Source organism: Pongo pygmaeus, chromosome 14, assembly GCF_028885625.2.
Source record: "Pongo pygmaeus isolate AG05252 chromosome 14, NHGRI_mPonPyg2-v2.0_pri, whole genome shotgun sequence".
In the NCBI taxonomy this organism is placed as follows: Eukaryota; Metazoa; Chordata; class Mammalia; order Primates; family Hominidae; genus Pongo; species Pongo pygmaeus.
In genome coordinates, this window is record NC_072387.2 from 47,918,047 (window position 1) to 47,934,241 (window position 16,195).

At 40.2% G+C, this 16,195-nt stretch overlaps 1 protein-coding gene across 1 annotated transcript in view; it reads right to left on the minus strand.

Annotated features, from left to right (window-relative positions):
- Positions 1-16,195, minus strand: part of LHFPL6 (LHFPL tetraspan subfamily member 6) — a 257,485-nt gene that overhangs the window by 24,236 nt on the left and 217,054 nt on the right. Inside the window, exon 2 of the mRNA XM_054445885.2 lies at positions 11,930-12,028. Coding sequence (XP_054301860.1) covers positions 11,930-12,028 — 99 coding nt within the window. The remainder of the gene's footprint in view (positions 1-11,929; positions 12,029-16,195) is intronic.

Consider the following 16,195-nt stretch of genomic DNA (forward strand, 5'->3'; position numbering starts at 1 on the left):
TAAAGGACTGTATTACTCACAGCACAGCAGGCAGCGTGAGCTTCATGTTTATGTCCACTCCCTTTGTTGCCCTCTCCTCACAGGGGCTGATGCAAAACAGCCCAGATGAATGCAGCAAACATAGTGGGTTTGTGTCACAGTTGAGGAACCCAAACTAAGGGAACATGAATCTTTTATAAAGGACTGCAATAAAATCTGCCCAATCTTTATTTACCCCAGAGAAAGGCATTATTTTTATTATAATGGACACTAAACACACCTGTCCTCTGCTCTACTTCCAAGACTGTTTACTACACAAACATCTTTGAAATGATAGTTCAGAATAGAGTGTCTGTGCTGACAAGTTGTGCTAACACACAAGAGATCTGTGAAGAACCATCTCCAACAGCGGCACTAATGAAACTGGCTAAGATCTTAAGTGGAAGCATATTCAATTCACTAGGAAGGCTGAACAATGATTTTCACAGATGTGATTTGGAATTAGAACTGGTGCATGGCATGGATATAAACATGGGAACAACAGACACAGGGGATCACTAGAGTGAGGCAAAAAGGAGGGGTAAGGACTGAAAAACTACATATGGGGTACTATGTTCCCTACCTGGATGATGGTATCATTTGTACCCCAAACCTCAGTGTTACACAATATATCCATGTAACAATCCTGAACATGTATCCCCTGAATCTAAAATAAAAATTGAAATAATAAAAAAGACAAAAATGTCTTTAAAAATAAAAATAAAAAGGAACTGTTGTATGGGAGTATTTATTTGCATAATGCTTCTTGTAAGCAGAGGTGCATTTCTGTATAATATCCCTTAACAAATACTTTCTTAGATAATGAAATCAAGTCAAAGGGGTTCAACTGTGTTCTAGCTTTCTGGGGGAATTTGAGGATTGTTGGGAGGTGAGGTCTAGAGTTCAGATCTCTAAGCTTTCCCATGTAAGACTTCCGAATGTTGTTTACTATAGGTTCTAAGTCTTCAGGTGTCAGGAATCCATTTGAATAATAACAAAAGCTATGAATATTCTCTCCAGAAAAAAGCACATGTCCAAAAGCCTATGAAAATTGCAAAGCATTTCAGTAGATTCTCAATTTCTCTGAAGCCTATTGATGGACTATGAGCCACTTAAACGGTCTGGAGACCTTAAGTTAAAATCAGTCTGAAGATCAAAGGTTACCATAACATTTAACTCTTCTACCAGTGTCATCAAAACATCCAGTTGCTAACCCAAAGTAGCTTACTTAGCCAGATATCAATTAAGTATTAATAACATCTCCACCTATCCAAAACATGACCCCAAATCAGGAAGTTAAAAACTACTAGCCAGAACATATAAACATCAATGCTTCAAAGATATAAAATCCAGCCGGGCATGGTGGCTCATGCCTGTAACCCCAGCACTTTGGGAAGCCGAGGCGGGTGGTCACTCACTTGAGGCCAGGAGTTCGAGACCAGCCTGGCCATCATGGTGAAACCCTGTCTCTACTAAGAATTACAAAAATTAGCCGGGCATTGTTGTGCATACCTGTAATCCCAACTATTTGGGAAGGCGAGGCAGGAGAATCATTTGAGCCCAGGAGGCAAAGGTTGCAGTGGGCGACAGAGGAAAAAAAAAATACAGGCTGGGCATGGTGGCTCACGCCTGTAACCTCAGCACTTTGGGAGGTTGAGGCGGGCAGATAACGAGGTCAAGAGATCAAGACCATCTTGGCCACCATGATGAAACCCTGTCTTTACTAAATATACAAAAATTAGCTGGGTCTGGTGGCGCACACCTGTAGTCCCAGCAACTCGGGAGGCTGAGGCAGGAGAATCTCTTGAACCTGAAAGGCAGAGGTTGCAGTGAGCCAAGATCAAGCCACTGCACTCCAGCCTGGCAACAGAGTGAGACTCCGTCTCAACAACAACAACAACAACATCAAAAAAGATACAAAATCCTCAGAAAAAAGGACTGAAGATTGTTCCTTCATAGTATGATTTTAAAATGATTTATGATCTTTAGAAAGGACACAAATTAGAAGTGAGAGAATAAAAAGAGACAGGTATCATTAATGACTGCAATGAATAATCAATAACTGTGACATAAAACAATTGCAACGCAACAACAAAACCAGAAAGAACAAAAAAATTATTTCAGTCTCGATTTCTTAGTACAAGGGCAACAGCATTCTATAAATGTCCACAGCTCTCAGGAGTGACTATTTGACAACAGAGCCACTAATGATAAAAAGCGGCTTCTTTCTGTTTTATATTTTATATATTCTGGCTGAAATGATGGGAAAGAATATAATGGTTGAGAACACATAATACAAAAAATAATTAGAATGAAACAGCTCAATTTCCTAAATGTCCTTAAGTACTTTACATCTGAAAAGGCAAACTCAGGTACATCATTTTTTTTTTTAAACTAATAAAAGGACAACATTGAAAAAAAAAAAAAAGAAGAATCTTTAAAAGAGAGACTAGCATATTCTCCCCAATAGTTTTGTAACCGTATCTCAAGAAATCTTATTTCCCACAGATTTTCTAAGAGATTTCCTTTTTCCCGCAATTGCTTGAATTTCCCTGCTATAAATCTCTGCAAGTCACTGGATGAAGCTTTACAAAGTCATAAATAAAACAGTAGGAATGATCCACACTGAAATAACCAAGCCACACAGACTTGAGAAAAAAAGAATGTAGAGCAATTTTTTTTTCCACCTATCAGGGTATCTGGTTCTTTAAACGATTACCCCGACTTGGTTTTTTAACTTTTTTCTGGGAGGTGGGTAGGCCATTAGTCCCTTAAAGAGTGATGCCATGATTCTTGGTAGGATATCAGTGGCCAAATATATACAGAAACATGATGGTAGCTGCTGTTTCTGTGATGAAAAATTCATAGTAGGTTTGGTAGGATATCAGTGGCCAAATATATACAGAAACATGATGGCAGCTGCTGCTTCTGTGATCAAAAATTCATAGTAGGTTTCCTTCCTTCCTTCCTTCCTTCCTTCCTTCCTTCCTTCCTTCCTTCCTTCCTTCCTTCCTTCCTTCCTTCCTTCCTTCCTTCCTTCCTTCCTTCCTTCCTTCCTTCCTTCCTTCCTTCCTTCCTTCCTTCCTTCCTTCCTTCCTTCCTTCCTTCCTTCCTTCCTTCCTTCCTTCCTTCCTTCCTTCCTTCCTTCCTTCCTTCCTTCCTTCCTTCCTTCCTTCCTTCCTTCCTTCCTTCCTTCCTTCCTTCCCCCTTTCCTTTCCTCTCATTCTCCCTCCCAATTTTTTAACCATTCAATAGATGGCAGATATATGGCATGCCAGTAAGAATCATGTCTATCTTATTCACAATTTTGTTTGTGGCACCACGTTTGTTGCCCAGAATGTGCTTAATAAATATTTGCTGAGGAAGTAAGTGAATCTATTGAACACCAAACACCAAGCTAGGCACCGAAGTTGAAAAATCTTATCCCACAGGTTCATCTGGGATCTGCAAAGCTGTGTTTAGGGAAGCAGATCAAATTGAATCTATGATTGTACAGAGTGGGGTCCTTTTTCCCAAAGCAGAACAAGAGGTGTTTACTAAGTTATAAAGTAGAGATGTTCCTGCTCTGATTTTGATAATGTGGAACCCACTGGAATGGGCAGGTTGAATGAACGTCCCTGAAAAAAATGTGGCATTCTCCCTACTTCCAGAGTAAAGGCAGAAAACTCTTCATCTGATGGGAAGAGGCCCCTAAGAAAGGCTGAGTAACCAGAAAAGCTTATTATTGTTGCCTTGCGGGTGCCTGAACACTTTGCTCAGTCACGTCATCGCTGGCCAGGGTGGGCTCCCTTGGCCGCAGAAGTTTCCCTGCATCATTTGGAGCCAAGTTCCTGAGCGCCCCCATGGGTTCCTATGCAATTTGGGTCTTTGTTGAATTCACAGCAGCTGCTTGGCTTTCCTGTGATTCTGTGCTAGAGCTCTGGGTGAGGAAATCCAGGCTCATGCTGGACCTTCTAAATGACTTCCAGTGACTTGGATTTCAGTGTCAAAAGCTTAGAAAATATTCAGTTAATAGTCATTTGGGAGGTAGGACATCATTGCTGCATTAATGACCTTAAATTTGCCTACATTTCAATGCATGTTCAATACCTTACTATTAACCAACCTCCCAAATAGCAATCTCATAATGGAATAATCCATTTACTCTAAGCAATGATCAGTGCATCAAGTGTTAGGAGTCTCTTCCTGAGCTGAGTGACAGAAACTTTAACTGCCACTCTCTGCAAACGCTTGCTGCTTGAGTCAGGAGAACCCTGCTCTGGCACACAACTCAGATGCCTGAAGAAACTGCACAGAGCTGCCTGGCCTGCCTGAGCATGAAGCAACCCAAAAAGTCCACAGGAGTCATAGGAGCCTTCTAACTTCTGGCCAAAATGAAGCGAGCCATATTAAATGTCACAGAGACCAATAGCAGGTTCTCTTGCTTGAGAAGCATCCACTAACACCAAGAGCTCAAAATTTTTTTAAAAAATTATACTTTTGTTTGCATTTTTACCCAGCTGACCTAGCCAGAAATTGCAAACAGATTTTTCTCAAGTATGATTAGATTTGAGAGGCGAGACAGCATGAGTCAAGAGTCAAAGAGCTAAAGGATATGTGTCCACAGAGATGTGGGACAGTCAGTGTTCAGATTAGAGTAGAAGAGATTTCTTCCTTTGATTGAAAATTGGAAGAAACAGACTCTCATCTTTATCAACACTGGGAGGCTCTGAGTTTCCAGTTTACAGCACTGCTCTTAAGAAGCCAGCAGCATAATTTCAAGAACAGGAACCATGATGGCTTCTTAATCAAATTAAATAGTAAAATGAAAGCAATAATTACTCAAATTTACTTGGCAAAATAGCGAGACAAATTAATTGAAATGCTACTTTTGATCACAAGGATATAATTAGAAAAGTCTTTGGTGGATGAGAATATCTCTGGGGCATGAATTAAATCAATTGGATAACCTGATTATAAAGCCCTTATGCTTAATGTGTAAACCCAAACTTACTGTTGTGGAATGTAAAAGGAAGAATAAAGATTGATCAACAAATACGCACTTAAATGTTCCTGTCCAACTGCAAACATTACTGGGCTTTTATTATGTGCCAGATGCTGTGATACTATGTATTCTTATCACTTATGCTGTTTTATTCTCTCAAAAAGCAATAAATAAAATCAGCATTGTTAACACCTGCCACGACTGTCCCTCTGTCCACAACCACAGGCTACACTGATGGAAGGACCACAGACAGTGAAGTCTGACAAAAGAAAGAAAAGACTAAAACGCCTTTTCTCCTTTTTATCTCATCTTCCTCTTACAAATCCCACTACTTCTCAGTAAAATCAAATCTTATAAAACTCTAAGTGCATCTGAGCTGAACCATAAGAAGCACGTGGCATTCCCTGGCAGCCATTATCCCTTTGAGTGGACACATGACAAAGTTGGCCCAATTAGAGTGAGGAGAGAGACTCTGACTCCATTCCTGGGGAGAAGCTTGTCCTCTCCTTTTGGCATGAACAAGGATGTTCAGAGCCACAAGTGCCAAACACACTTACAACCATGGGGAGAACTAATGTCAAAATAAAGCTAGCCTACAGATGGCGGATGGTTACAGCCAATCTACAGACAGTTTTCCTGAACATGGGCCCTGGAAAACATCTTTGAGCTCCTGAGTCAATCAAGTCTGTAGCTGACCTTAGCTCCTGCCTTGCTGTAATAGGAGCTCTCACACGTCTTCTTTGTTTGGTCTGTTTGAGCCAGACTTTCATAACCTAAATCTAAAGCATCCTAGTCTATACAAAACATAATGAATGTTTGTTAAGCAAGACAAAGTACAAAACAAAAATACTTTTCTATACAACTAAGGACAATTTTTTTCAAAGTATGCTCACTGACCACTTGCACCTAAATCACATTGGATACTTGTTTAAACTGCAAATGAAAGAATTATGCAGCCTGTCTGAATTCTTGTTTCTCTGTTTTAAAAAATGTGTGGATTCACACCTACTCCTTGCTTCTTCATAAATTAGTGTGATCCAAAAGTAAGCAGAGTAACAGACTTTCATTTGTGAAAGTGAATACTTTTGCAAGATTGCTTCAGAGCCCAGCACATAATAAAATATAAAAATGCTTGAGAAAGAATCAGTAGGATTATAAAATTGTTTTTAAGGCATATAAAAAAATTCTCTCCAATTCTCCTTTCTAAGGAAAAGAGGTATTTTTTAAAGTAGGTTCTTTCAGATTCCTACACATTATACTACAACTACAAATGTGAGGTTTTTATGAAATCCTTCTTGCCTAACTATTACTTACATTTTTGAACTCAGTTTAAATGTTCTGACCTTGGGAGGCTCTTCAAGTACTATTTTGTACCATGGCTGATACTTGGAATTAAAACCTGTCCAAACAGGGAAGCAGTCCATAAAGTAGCCTCCTTCCTGACTTTTCCTCCTGCCCTCTCTGCAACCTACCTCTCCATGTCACCCCAGACCACATGCAGACTCAAACCCTTTACCTACCTAAATCCTACAAGGGCTGAGAGCTCCGCCTATATAATGCTCCCTGAGGAAGCTCCCAGGTGAGGTCTGGTCCCCTTGAAATATGAGATAGCAACTAAATACAAGTCCGGCTACTTTCAGCTGCAAGAGTAAATAGGCCTCAAACATCACCCAATATGGAAACAAATTACTGTGTGTCAGTGAGGCTGGACGTTCCTAGGGAAGGCCAGCTTCAGGGATGACTGCTCCACAGACTGGTTTCTCTGTCCACCTCTACCTCTGCAGGCTGCTTACTCCTGCAGGTCCCCATGGTCAGAGGGGGCTGTCAGAGGGGGTGAGCCAGGAATGTGTGGCCTCTCCCTTAGGCATAGGATCCCTTCTTCCCCAAGATGCCTCTAGACTCACTGGTCCAAATGAGCCTACGCCTTCCCATTCCATGCCAGTGTTAGCAGTGGGCTGACCAAGGCTGGGGTACAGTGCTTGCCACCTTCCTTCCCACTGCCACTCAACAAGAAAATTGTAGTATTTATACAGTGTACTAGGGTAATTGGATGGGGCTGCTCAGTGCAGAGTCTTCAACTATCCTGGGTCCTGACCAGCTGCCCTGAGAGCTGCAGGGATCAATAAATGAGCACAACTGAAATGTAACCATTTCTGGCACACCAGAGGTATTCTTTGCTTGAGATCAGGGATTGTCAAACTATGGCTCCACTGCTTGTTTTTGTAAATAAAGTGTAATTGGCAAGCAGCTAACAAACATGAGAAAATGTTCAACATCACTAATTATCAAAGAAATGGAAAACCACAATGAGAGATACCCTTTCACACCAGTCAGAATGGCTATTATTAAAAAGTCAGAAAACAACAGATGCTGGCGAGGCTATGGAGAAAAATGAATGCTTCTACACTGCTGGTGGGAATGTAAATTAGTTCAGCCACTGTGGAAAGCAGTTTGGAGATTTCTCAAAGAACTTAAAAAAGAACTACCATTCAACCCAGCAATCCCATTACTGGATATATATACAAAAGAAAATAAATCATTCTACCAAAAAGATTCATGTACCTCATATGTTCATCAAAGTACTCTTCACAATAGCAAGGACATGGAATTAACCTAGGCGTCCATCAATGGTGGATTAGATAAAGAAAATGTAGTATTCCACACCATGGAATACTACACAGCCATAAAAAGGAATGAAATAATGTCCTTTGCAGCAATGTGGATACAACTGGAAGCCATTATCCTAAGGAGTAAATACAAAAACAGAAAACCAAACATCGCATGTTCTCATTTATATTAATAAGTGGGAGCTAAACACTAAGTACTCATGGACACATATGTGGCCAACAATAGACACTGGGGACTACTATGAGGGGAGGGACGGAGCGGGGCAAGGGTTGAAAACTAACTCTTGGGCATTATGCTCATTAGCTGGGTGATTAGATCGATCATACCCAAAATCGCAGTATCAAGCAATACACTCATGTAATAAACTTGCACATGTACCCACTGAATCTAAAATAAAAGTTGAAATTATAAAAAAAATAAAAATAAAGTTCTATTGGGGCCATCTATCTTTTCTGTGGAGTTAAGTAGCTGCAATAGAGACCATATAACTCACAAAGCTGAAGATATTATCTGACCCTTTATAGAAGTTTTTGCCAACCTCTGGCTTAGATGCGCCAACTAGTGTGGAATAATGTCAGCAAGTCAACCACAATTTCCATTCTAGCACCCAACACTTTTCCTTTCTAACATACTTCACATTTATATTATCTTTTTGAACATCTGCCTCCCTTGCTAATTTAAGTTCCCTGAGGGCAGTGAATAGTGTCATTTTTTATTCATTGCTGATGCCACATCCCCAGCACCTAGCCCATGGGCTGGCTCATTATAAGCACTCCATAAATATTTGTTGGCTGACTAATTGAGATAAATGCACTACTTAAATAATCTTCTATGTAGGAACAAAAGCAATTATTTCTTTCAGAATGCTCCAGATCAGAGAGTAACAACATATCAAAAACAGCATGTCAACAAAGAGACACGTATTCCTCAATAAGAAGGGCATGAGCTTTAATAACATTAACATTTCACAACCCTTGGGAGGAAGATGTGTCTACGTGCTGTCTCCCTTGAGAAGAGGCAGAAACAAACTTGAATTCTCAGAATCCGAGAGGCAAGGTGTGGCAGAGGCAAGCAGTGTGTTTGCTGGAGCCATCTTAACCAAGAATGCTCACTCATGACCTGTGCTGCAGCTCACCAGCTACAGTTCCAGGTATCCTCCCTATTTAACTTCGTAATTTGTGACTTCACTAGGTCACTGAAGCTCAACTTTCATTAGTGTTCAGGGGAACAGTAATGATTTCTAAAAGGTAGAAAGCATAGAGAGTGAAGAGGGATGGGCCAGGCAGGGTGGCTCATGCCCATAATCCCAGCACTTTGGGAGGCTGAGGTGGGTGGATCACTTGAGGTCAGGGGTTCGAGACTAGCCTGGCCAACATGGTGAAACCCCATCTCTACTAAAAATACAAAAATTAGCTGGGCCTGGTGGCGGGTGCCTATAATCCCAGCTACTTAGGAGGCTGAGGCACGAGAATCGCTTAACCTGGGAGGCAGAGGTTGCAGGGAGCTGAGATCTCTCCATTGCACTCCAGCCTAGGCGAGAGAGTGAGACTTCGTCTCAAAAAAAAAAAAAAGGGAAAGTGAAGTGGGATGGGCCTAGAGATATCTCTATGCCACACTTTCTCTTTAGGTCTTCTTTTCAAAGAATAGGTAACAGAGTCCACAAAGATAACAGTAACCTAGAGAAACAGACCTTGATAAACCCCAAAATCTTCTGCAGTGGACCTAGAACTCATTTTATCTATGGATGATGCCAGTTTTTTTTTTTTTCTCATTAACCAATCTAAGGAAATTTAGAAACACATGATCAGAAATGAAAACAACTTTATAGTTTTTTAAATTGCCAGAATGGTTTTAGAGTGTATAATAACATTAAAAAACAATTACCACTAGTAAAGAGGCAAGTATTTTTCAACGTTTAGTTTGACATTCAAAGTTTTATTCCACAATGCTGGGGACATACAAAATACTGAGGGGCAGTAATGAAAATTGCAATAACAGGACCTGAACTTCATTATAATCTGCTAATTAATATAGCAATACACAATAACAACAGGTCAGCATACACAGGATCATGATCAAGTTGAGGCCTGTGTTGAACAGCCAAGAATGCCTCAAACACCAGGGAAAGAAAAATGCCAAGCACTGTATTAAAATATCTCCCCTAGACACAGTTTGCTTTCCAAAAAAAAGCTGGCAGTCAGCTTTGCACACCAGCATTTCAGCATTTTTTCCCCTTGTCTACATTTATGGCAATCCCAAACTAAACCAGATTTAGGAAAGCCTTGTCATCAAAGAGGGAAGAATAAGTAAAAGGAAATCTCTTATTTGTTTTATCCATGCAAATTAGGTGGTATTTAGAACAGTCTTCTCTACCAGAAGAGCCAGTATTATATTCGACGGAAGTAGGGTGGTTGTCATCCATGAAGTCAAATAAAAATTGCTTCATCTTTTCATTTTCAAATTCACAGACCTTTAATACTTTTTTTCTGTCCCTTTTTCTCAGAATCTAACAGAATTTTTTTTCATATATGCTCTAACATAAAAATTTAAAATTAATATTTGGAATATAGTAATACTGCCATTAGACCAATTCCCTCACAATTTTTCTTCTTAAAGTATTTAATGTAAAAAGTAGATGTCTAAGTTAGTAACTGACTATGTACTAATTATTAGAATCTCAGTCTCTCCATTCATATAGTAGGGGAAAATATATTTGCTATCACTTGGCAATGATGGGCTTCAGGACATGCTACCCTAAAATGCAGCACCTTGACATTTGAGAAAGCAGCAGAAGCAGGAAAGTCTCTCTCACCTTCCCCTGCTGCCCTTCTCTCCTAAAGCAGATCATAAAACCTAGAAAGGATTATCTGACCTTCCTCTGAAGCAGATCATAAAGCCATCATTGGAGAGATGCTCTCACTATACCCAGAAGAAAGGAATATTCTTATCTCTGGCAATACAAGGACACAGAGAAGAGTCTGAACAAACAGGTCTTGCTAAGTTCTGCAGTTCATTACCACTAGATCATACCCTCTTTGTCCAATCATACTTCTCCAGAATAATCCCACTTCTTCATTAAACCTAGCATAAAAAGTATACAGGTTTACCTGCTTCTCCAAGTCTTCATTTCTTTATGAAGGGTCCTATGTCATGAAAATTTTATTTTAAATGAATTTGTATGCTTTTCTCTTGTTAATCTGCCTTTTATTGTAGGAGCCTTAGGTTTGAATCTAGCAATGGAGAAGAGAAAATACATTTCTTTTCCCATACAATGATAAGTGTTTTATGGGTTCATATTCTTTGATCTAGTAATACCAATTCTAGAAAAAGATTCTAAGAAAATATTCAGTAGGAAAAGCACTTATATTCATTAAACTACTCATCATAACATGTCTTAAAACAACAGATACTGGAATAGACTAAATGCCCAGCTAGAAAGAAATACGAAAGTGGTTAAGTAAATGTAGGTTTATCAAGCAAGTGAAATATTACCCAATTATTACAAATTAAAATGATGCAAACCATGGAGTATTCTGCAAAATATTTTATAGATTGCAACATAAGTAAGTAGACTACACTATGGTTACAAGTGAAAACTACCTGAAATTTTCTTATTAGTCTGCAGAAAAACAAATTTGTGAGTTAAGAGCCTTTTATCAATGTGCAAACTCTCACCCAATCATCACATTTATCAGAGTAGCACCTGACTCTTCCTGTTGCTGGAATCCCTGTGGTCTCCTGATGAGCTTTTCCCATTCTTCCCTTGTGCCTTTGCTACACTGTATTCCTCACCTGCAAGGTGCTTCCACCTAATCCTGATAATCCGTATGTAGCACTTTGTTCAAGACTGAACTCCATTCTCACCTCTTTCACAAAGCGGCCTTATTAGACCAACGATATGAAATTGCTTTGAATTGCTTAGCTTGTATTATCATTTCCTTGACTATTTTGTTGTCGCCTCTTCTCAGACTGCAAATTCTACAGAATTATTTTTAGCCCATGCAATGGGTAAAAAATACGTGATTTTGAAAAATGAAGTAATCAATGAGTATAAACTGTTCGGGGCAGGGGCCATTTCTTATCTTTGTATCTACAATACTCATCATAGTACTGAGCAAACAGTAGATTATCAATAACTCTTCACTAAATAAATGGATACATTTTTATTGTTACACGTGACTACTGGCTGTAATACCCAGGTAGGTTTTTCTCATCTGTCCCCTTTCCACTTTCTGCTTCTATGGAACATCAGATAAGGTTCTTTTTCTAAAAGGAGTGCCATCCATGAAGAGAGCTTACCCAGGTCAAACTGGCCGGAAGTGTAGCCACAAGTCTGCCGGACTTCCTCACTGTCCCAGCCCAAGGGGTAGAGGGCACAGCCAGCACCAATCAACAACCCTGCAAAGAGAGAAGACAAGAGGGCTTTACCAGTGCTTCTCTGCATCACTAGATAAAGGTGGTGGGATCAATATTTAGCAATATAACAAGACCATAGCATCTGCTTTTTAGACAGCACCAGCCACAACTCTTTTAAGCAATCTAAGGTCAGTTTGACTCCAACAACAATTTCAAGTCAGCTTAAAAGAAAAAAAAAAAAACTTGACAGCTCAGTTTGGGTCCAACTTTGCCTTTTAAAGCATTAAAAGCCTTGCAAATCATGTTTAGGAAATAGAATTCAGAAGCTTTTTAAATCATTCTTGTAAAAAGCCAACCAATTCCACCATTAATCCATGCAAACAAGTATTTCAAGAGCAAGCAAAAGTTCCTAATAGGTTATGATTTCTTATTCACTAGATTTTTGTTTCCTATTTAAGAATAAAATAGAATGTTTCAGTGTTGTCAAATTTTACTAGGGGCAGAAAGAACATAAAGAGTTTCATGAATGGCCTCAGCACATTCATCAAACCTCTGAACTGTACTGCCCATTATTAGGCGATGTGGAGAATCACTGAGCATCCACGCATCTCAGAAAGACTCAGGAAGACAGACATTTATTATAATCTAAGTACCCCTTGCTGCTAAAACCAAAAGTTTTGATGACTAAACTGAAGAAAGTGATGGTTTTATCTTAATATAAATTAAGTTATCTTGGCAGCACTCTCTGAGCTGACAGCTTTCAATTGGTGAGTCTTTAGTTTGCATCAAAGCCTAACATGGTTTTACAAGAAGCTAAATGACATTTAAGCACTCACTATTTGAATCTGTGGGCCAATCTGAAAGTAAGATCTTGTTGTGTCAATCACAGGTGTTATCAACATTTGTGAGTACCACAAATGTGCTGAACCCATAGGACCAACAGATACGTAGTCTAATGTCGGGGAAGTGGCTTATCAGGTGCTAAATGAGAGAGCCCCCTAAATAGGAAAATCCATTAATATGGTAACGTGGAGGAGGATGGCAGGGCCTGGAACGTATCTAGGAGAGGAGATCTTCAATATTTCTGCACCAAGTCCCTTCCGGGCCTTCTTTTGTCTTTTTCCTCCCTACCCCCATCAGTCACCCCTGGTGGATAAATTGAGCAGTAGTAATCCATACAAATAATCTGTTTCCTCACAGGTAACTAAGGGAGAGCTAGCTACTTTCCATCCCTGTCCTCAACTACCCTGAGGAGCTCTAACGAAAGGCCTCCCTCACCCCCACACCCATCCTGATATATTTCCTACCCTGGTAATGCTTTCACCAGTCTGCCCCTTGGTTGACATGAAGGGCCTTCTATATGCAAGGCAGAGGGCCATCTACTTGTGGGAGTGCTAGAAAGAATCATTGAAACTATGAATCACTAGTCCCAGGATGTCCTACATGCAACTGCATAAATATGAATTATGTTGAAGCTGAAGAATAATCTAGAAAGCAGTTATACAAGTTTTTGCTGACGAGGCAAACGTCCTAGTGGCCAATTTCCTTAGGATTTTTCCCTTAGGATAGAATGTACAGCATTCTAAAGACAATTCCAAACTAGTTTTAGGCACCATTAAGTAAAGAAATTATTAATGAGGATGCCAAGCTTTATGCAAACTGAATTCCATGAATGTTTAATAAACAACGAGGTATCATGTCTGTGATACTCAGGTCTTAAATTAATAGGTAGCACCACTTTCTGAGAAGATCTTGTGAACAATTTTTTTTAAAGGATGACAAATGCAGAAAGGCATCTGGACAAAAAGTATTTAAGTATAAGAAAAATGAAAAATAGTAACATTTAAGCCAGGGGGCCCCAACCCCCGAGCCATGAACCAGTATGGGTCCATGGTCTGTTAGGAACTGGGCCACAGAGCCAGAGGTGAGCAGCAGGCAAGCAAGTAAAGTTTCATCTGTATTTACAGCCACTCCCCATTGCTCACATTACCACATGAGCTCTGCCTCCTGTCAGATCAGCGGTGGCAACAGTTCTTTTTTTTTTTTTTTTTCTGAGACAGAGTCTCACACTGTCATCCAAGCTGGAATGCAGTGGTGCAATCTCAGCTCATTGCAACCTCTGCCTCCCCATCTCTGCCTCCTGAGTAGCTGGGATTACAGGTGGCTGCCACTGCACCCAGCTAATTTTTGTATTTTTAGTAGAGATAGGGTTTCACCATGTTGACCAGGCTGATCTAGAACTCCTGACCACAGGTGATCTGCCTGCCTCAGCCTCCTAAAGTCCTGGGATGACAGGTGTGAACCACTGCGCCCGGCCTAGCATTAGATTCTTATAGGAGCATGAACCCTATTGTGAACTATGCATGCAAGGGATCTAGGTTGCATGCTCCTTATGAGAATCTAATGCCTGATGATCTGTCACTGTCTCCCATCACCCTCAGATGGGACTGTCTAGTTGCAGGAAAGTAGGCCCAGGGCTCTCACTGATTCTACATTATGGTGAGTTGTATAATTATTTCATTATATAATCACAGTGTAATAATAATAGAAATAAAGTGCACACTAAATGTAATGTGCTTGAATCATCCTGAAACCATCCTCCTCCACTCAGTCCATGGAAAAATTGTCTTCCATGAAACTTGTCCGTGGTGTAGAAAAGGTTGAGAACTTCTAAGCCATCAGTAATTTCCTCTTTACCTCATAAATAAATGAAAAACAGTTTTATTTGCTAACGTTCTTTTCATTATGAGTAAAAACTATGTGCCATGAAGTCATGAAAACACCTAGTTTGGCCCAGTCTTACACCAGTCACTTTGGGACACTAAATAGAAAGGAGCTTACATATGGAACACTTAGGCCAGGGGCTCTCCAAGGGGCAGAACACTTGGCAGTCAGGGTCTTTTGTGGAATTCTGGGCTGTTTTTGTGATACTGTAACCAGGGACCTCGGTTTTAAAAATCACCCACTTTCTTTTTCTTCCTTCTCTCCCCTCTCACCCCTTCATTCCTTCCTTCTCTAGACACTCCCCTCCAACAATGCATGCTCATCTAATTGTGTTCTTGCTCTTGAAACAAACCAGGCTGGAGCCCCATGGCAGAATCCTCCCACTTAGGAAGAGTCCACCATTCGTCCACCATCATCGAAGTCAAGATAATGCCAACCAGACTTCTGGGCAGGCAATTACCCAAGATGGCCATCAGAATGTTAAAATAAAACTTCAGACAAATTAAATTTAACAGAGTTTAATTGAGTAAAGGTTAAAAAAAATTCACAAGTCAGACAGCCTCCAGAATCATGGCAGATTCAGAGTCTCCTGAGATACCTTATGGTCAGAGCTAATTTATAGACCAGAAAAAAAAAAAAGAAAGTGATATACAGAAAACAGAAGTGAGGTACAGAAACAGATGGATTGGTTACAGCTTGGTGTTTGACTTATCTGAACACAGTTTGAACAGTCAGCAGCATATGCGTTGTTGAAGTATGGCTGCTGGGATTGGCTGAGATGCAGCTATTGTTACAGAAGCATACTCTTAAATTAGGTTTTCTACTAAGTCTACCTACTTGTCCACCTATTAAGTTAGGTTATGGTTCATCCTCAAGGACTTACGTACGGAAGTATGGAGGTTTTCTTAGGCCACGTTTAGTTCAATTTAACAAGAACAAGATACACAGACTGTGTACCCTGCACTATTCCGGAATGTCTCCTATACCAAGTTTCCCTTTAAAAGTCCTATGGTAAATTTTAAAATGTAAGATGGTATTTAGAACACTAGAATGCCATCTTCTCAGGTTGCTGGTTCTCCGATTAAACCTGCTTTTCCTCCCACCAAACTTTGTTTCTTGTGTTCTGTCTGGTTTTCTACCAGCAAGCAGCCAAACCTAGGGTGGGTTACATTACTTAGTTTTTTGTTTGTTTGCTTGTTTTGTTTTGTTTTTTTGAGACGGAGTCTTGCTCTGTTTCCTGGGCTGGAGTGCAGTGGCGCGATCTTGGCTTACTCCTGGGTTCAAGCGATTCTCCTGCCTCAGCCTCCTGGGTAGCTGGGATTACAGGTGCATGCCCCCATGCCCAGCTGATTTTTGTATTTTTAGTAGAGACGGGGTTTCACCATGTTGGTCACACTGGTCTTGAACTCTTGACCTCGTGATCTGCCTGCCTCACCCTCCCAAACTGCTGGGATTACAGGTGTGAGCCACTACGCCCAGCCACAT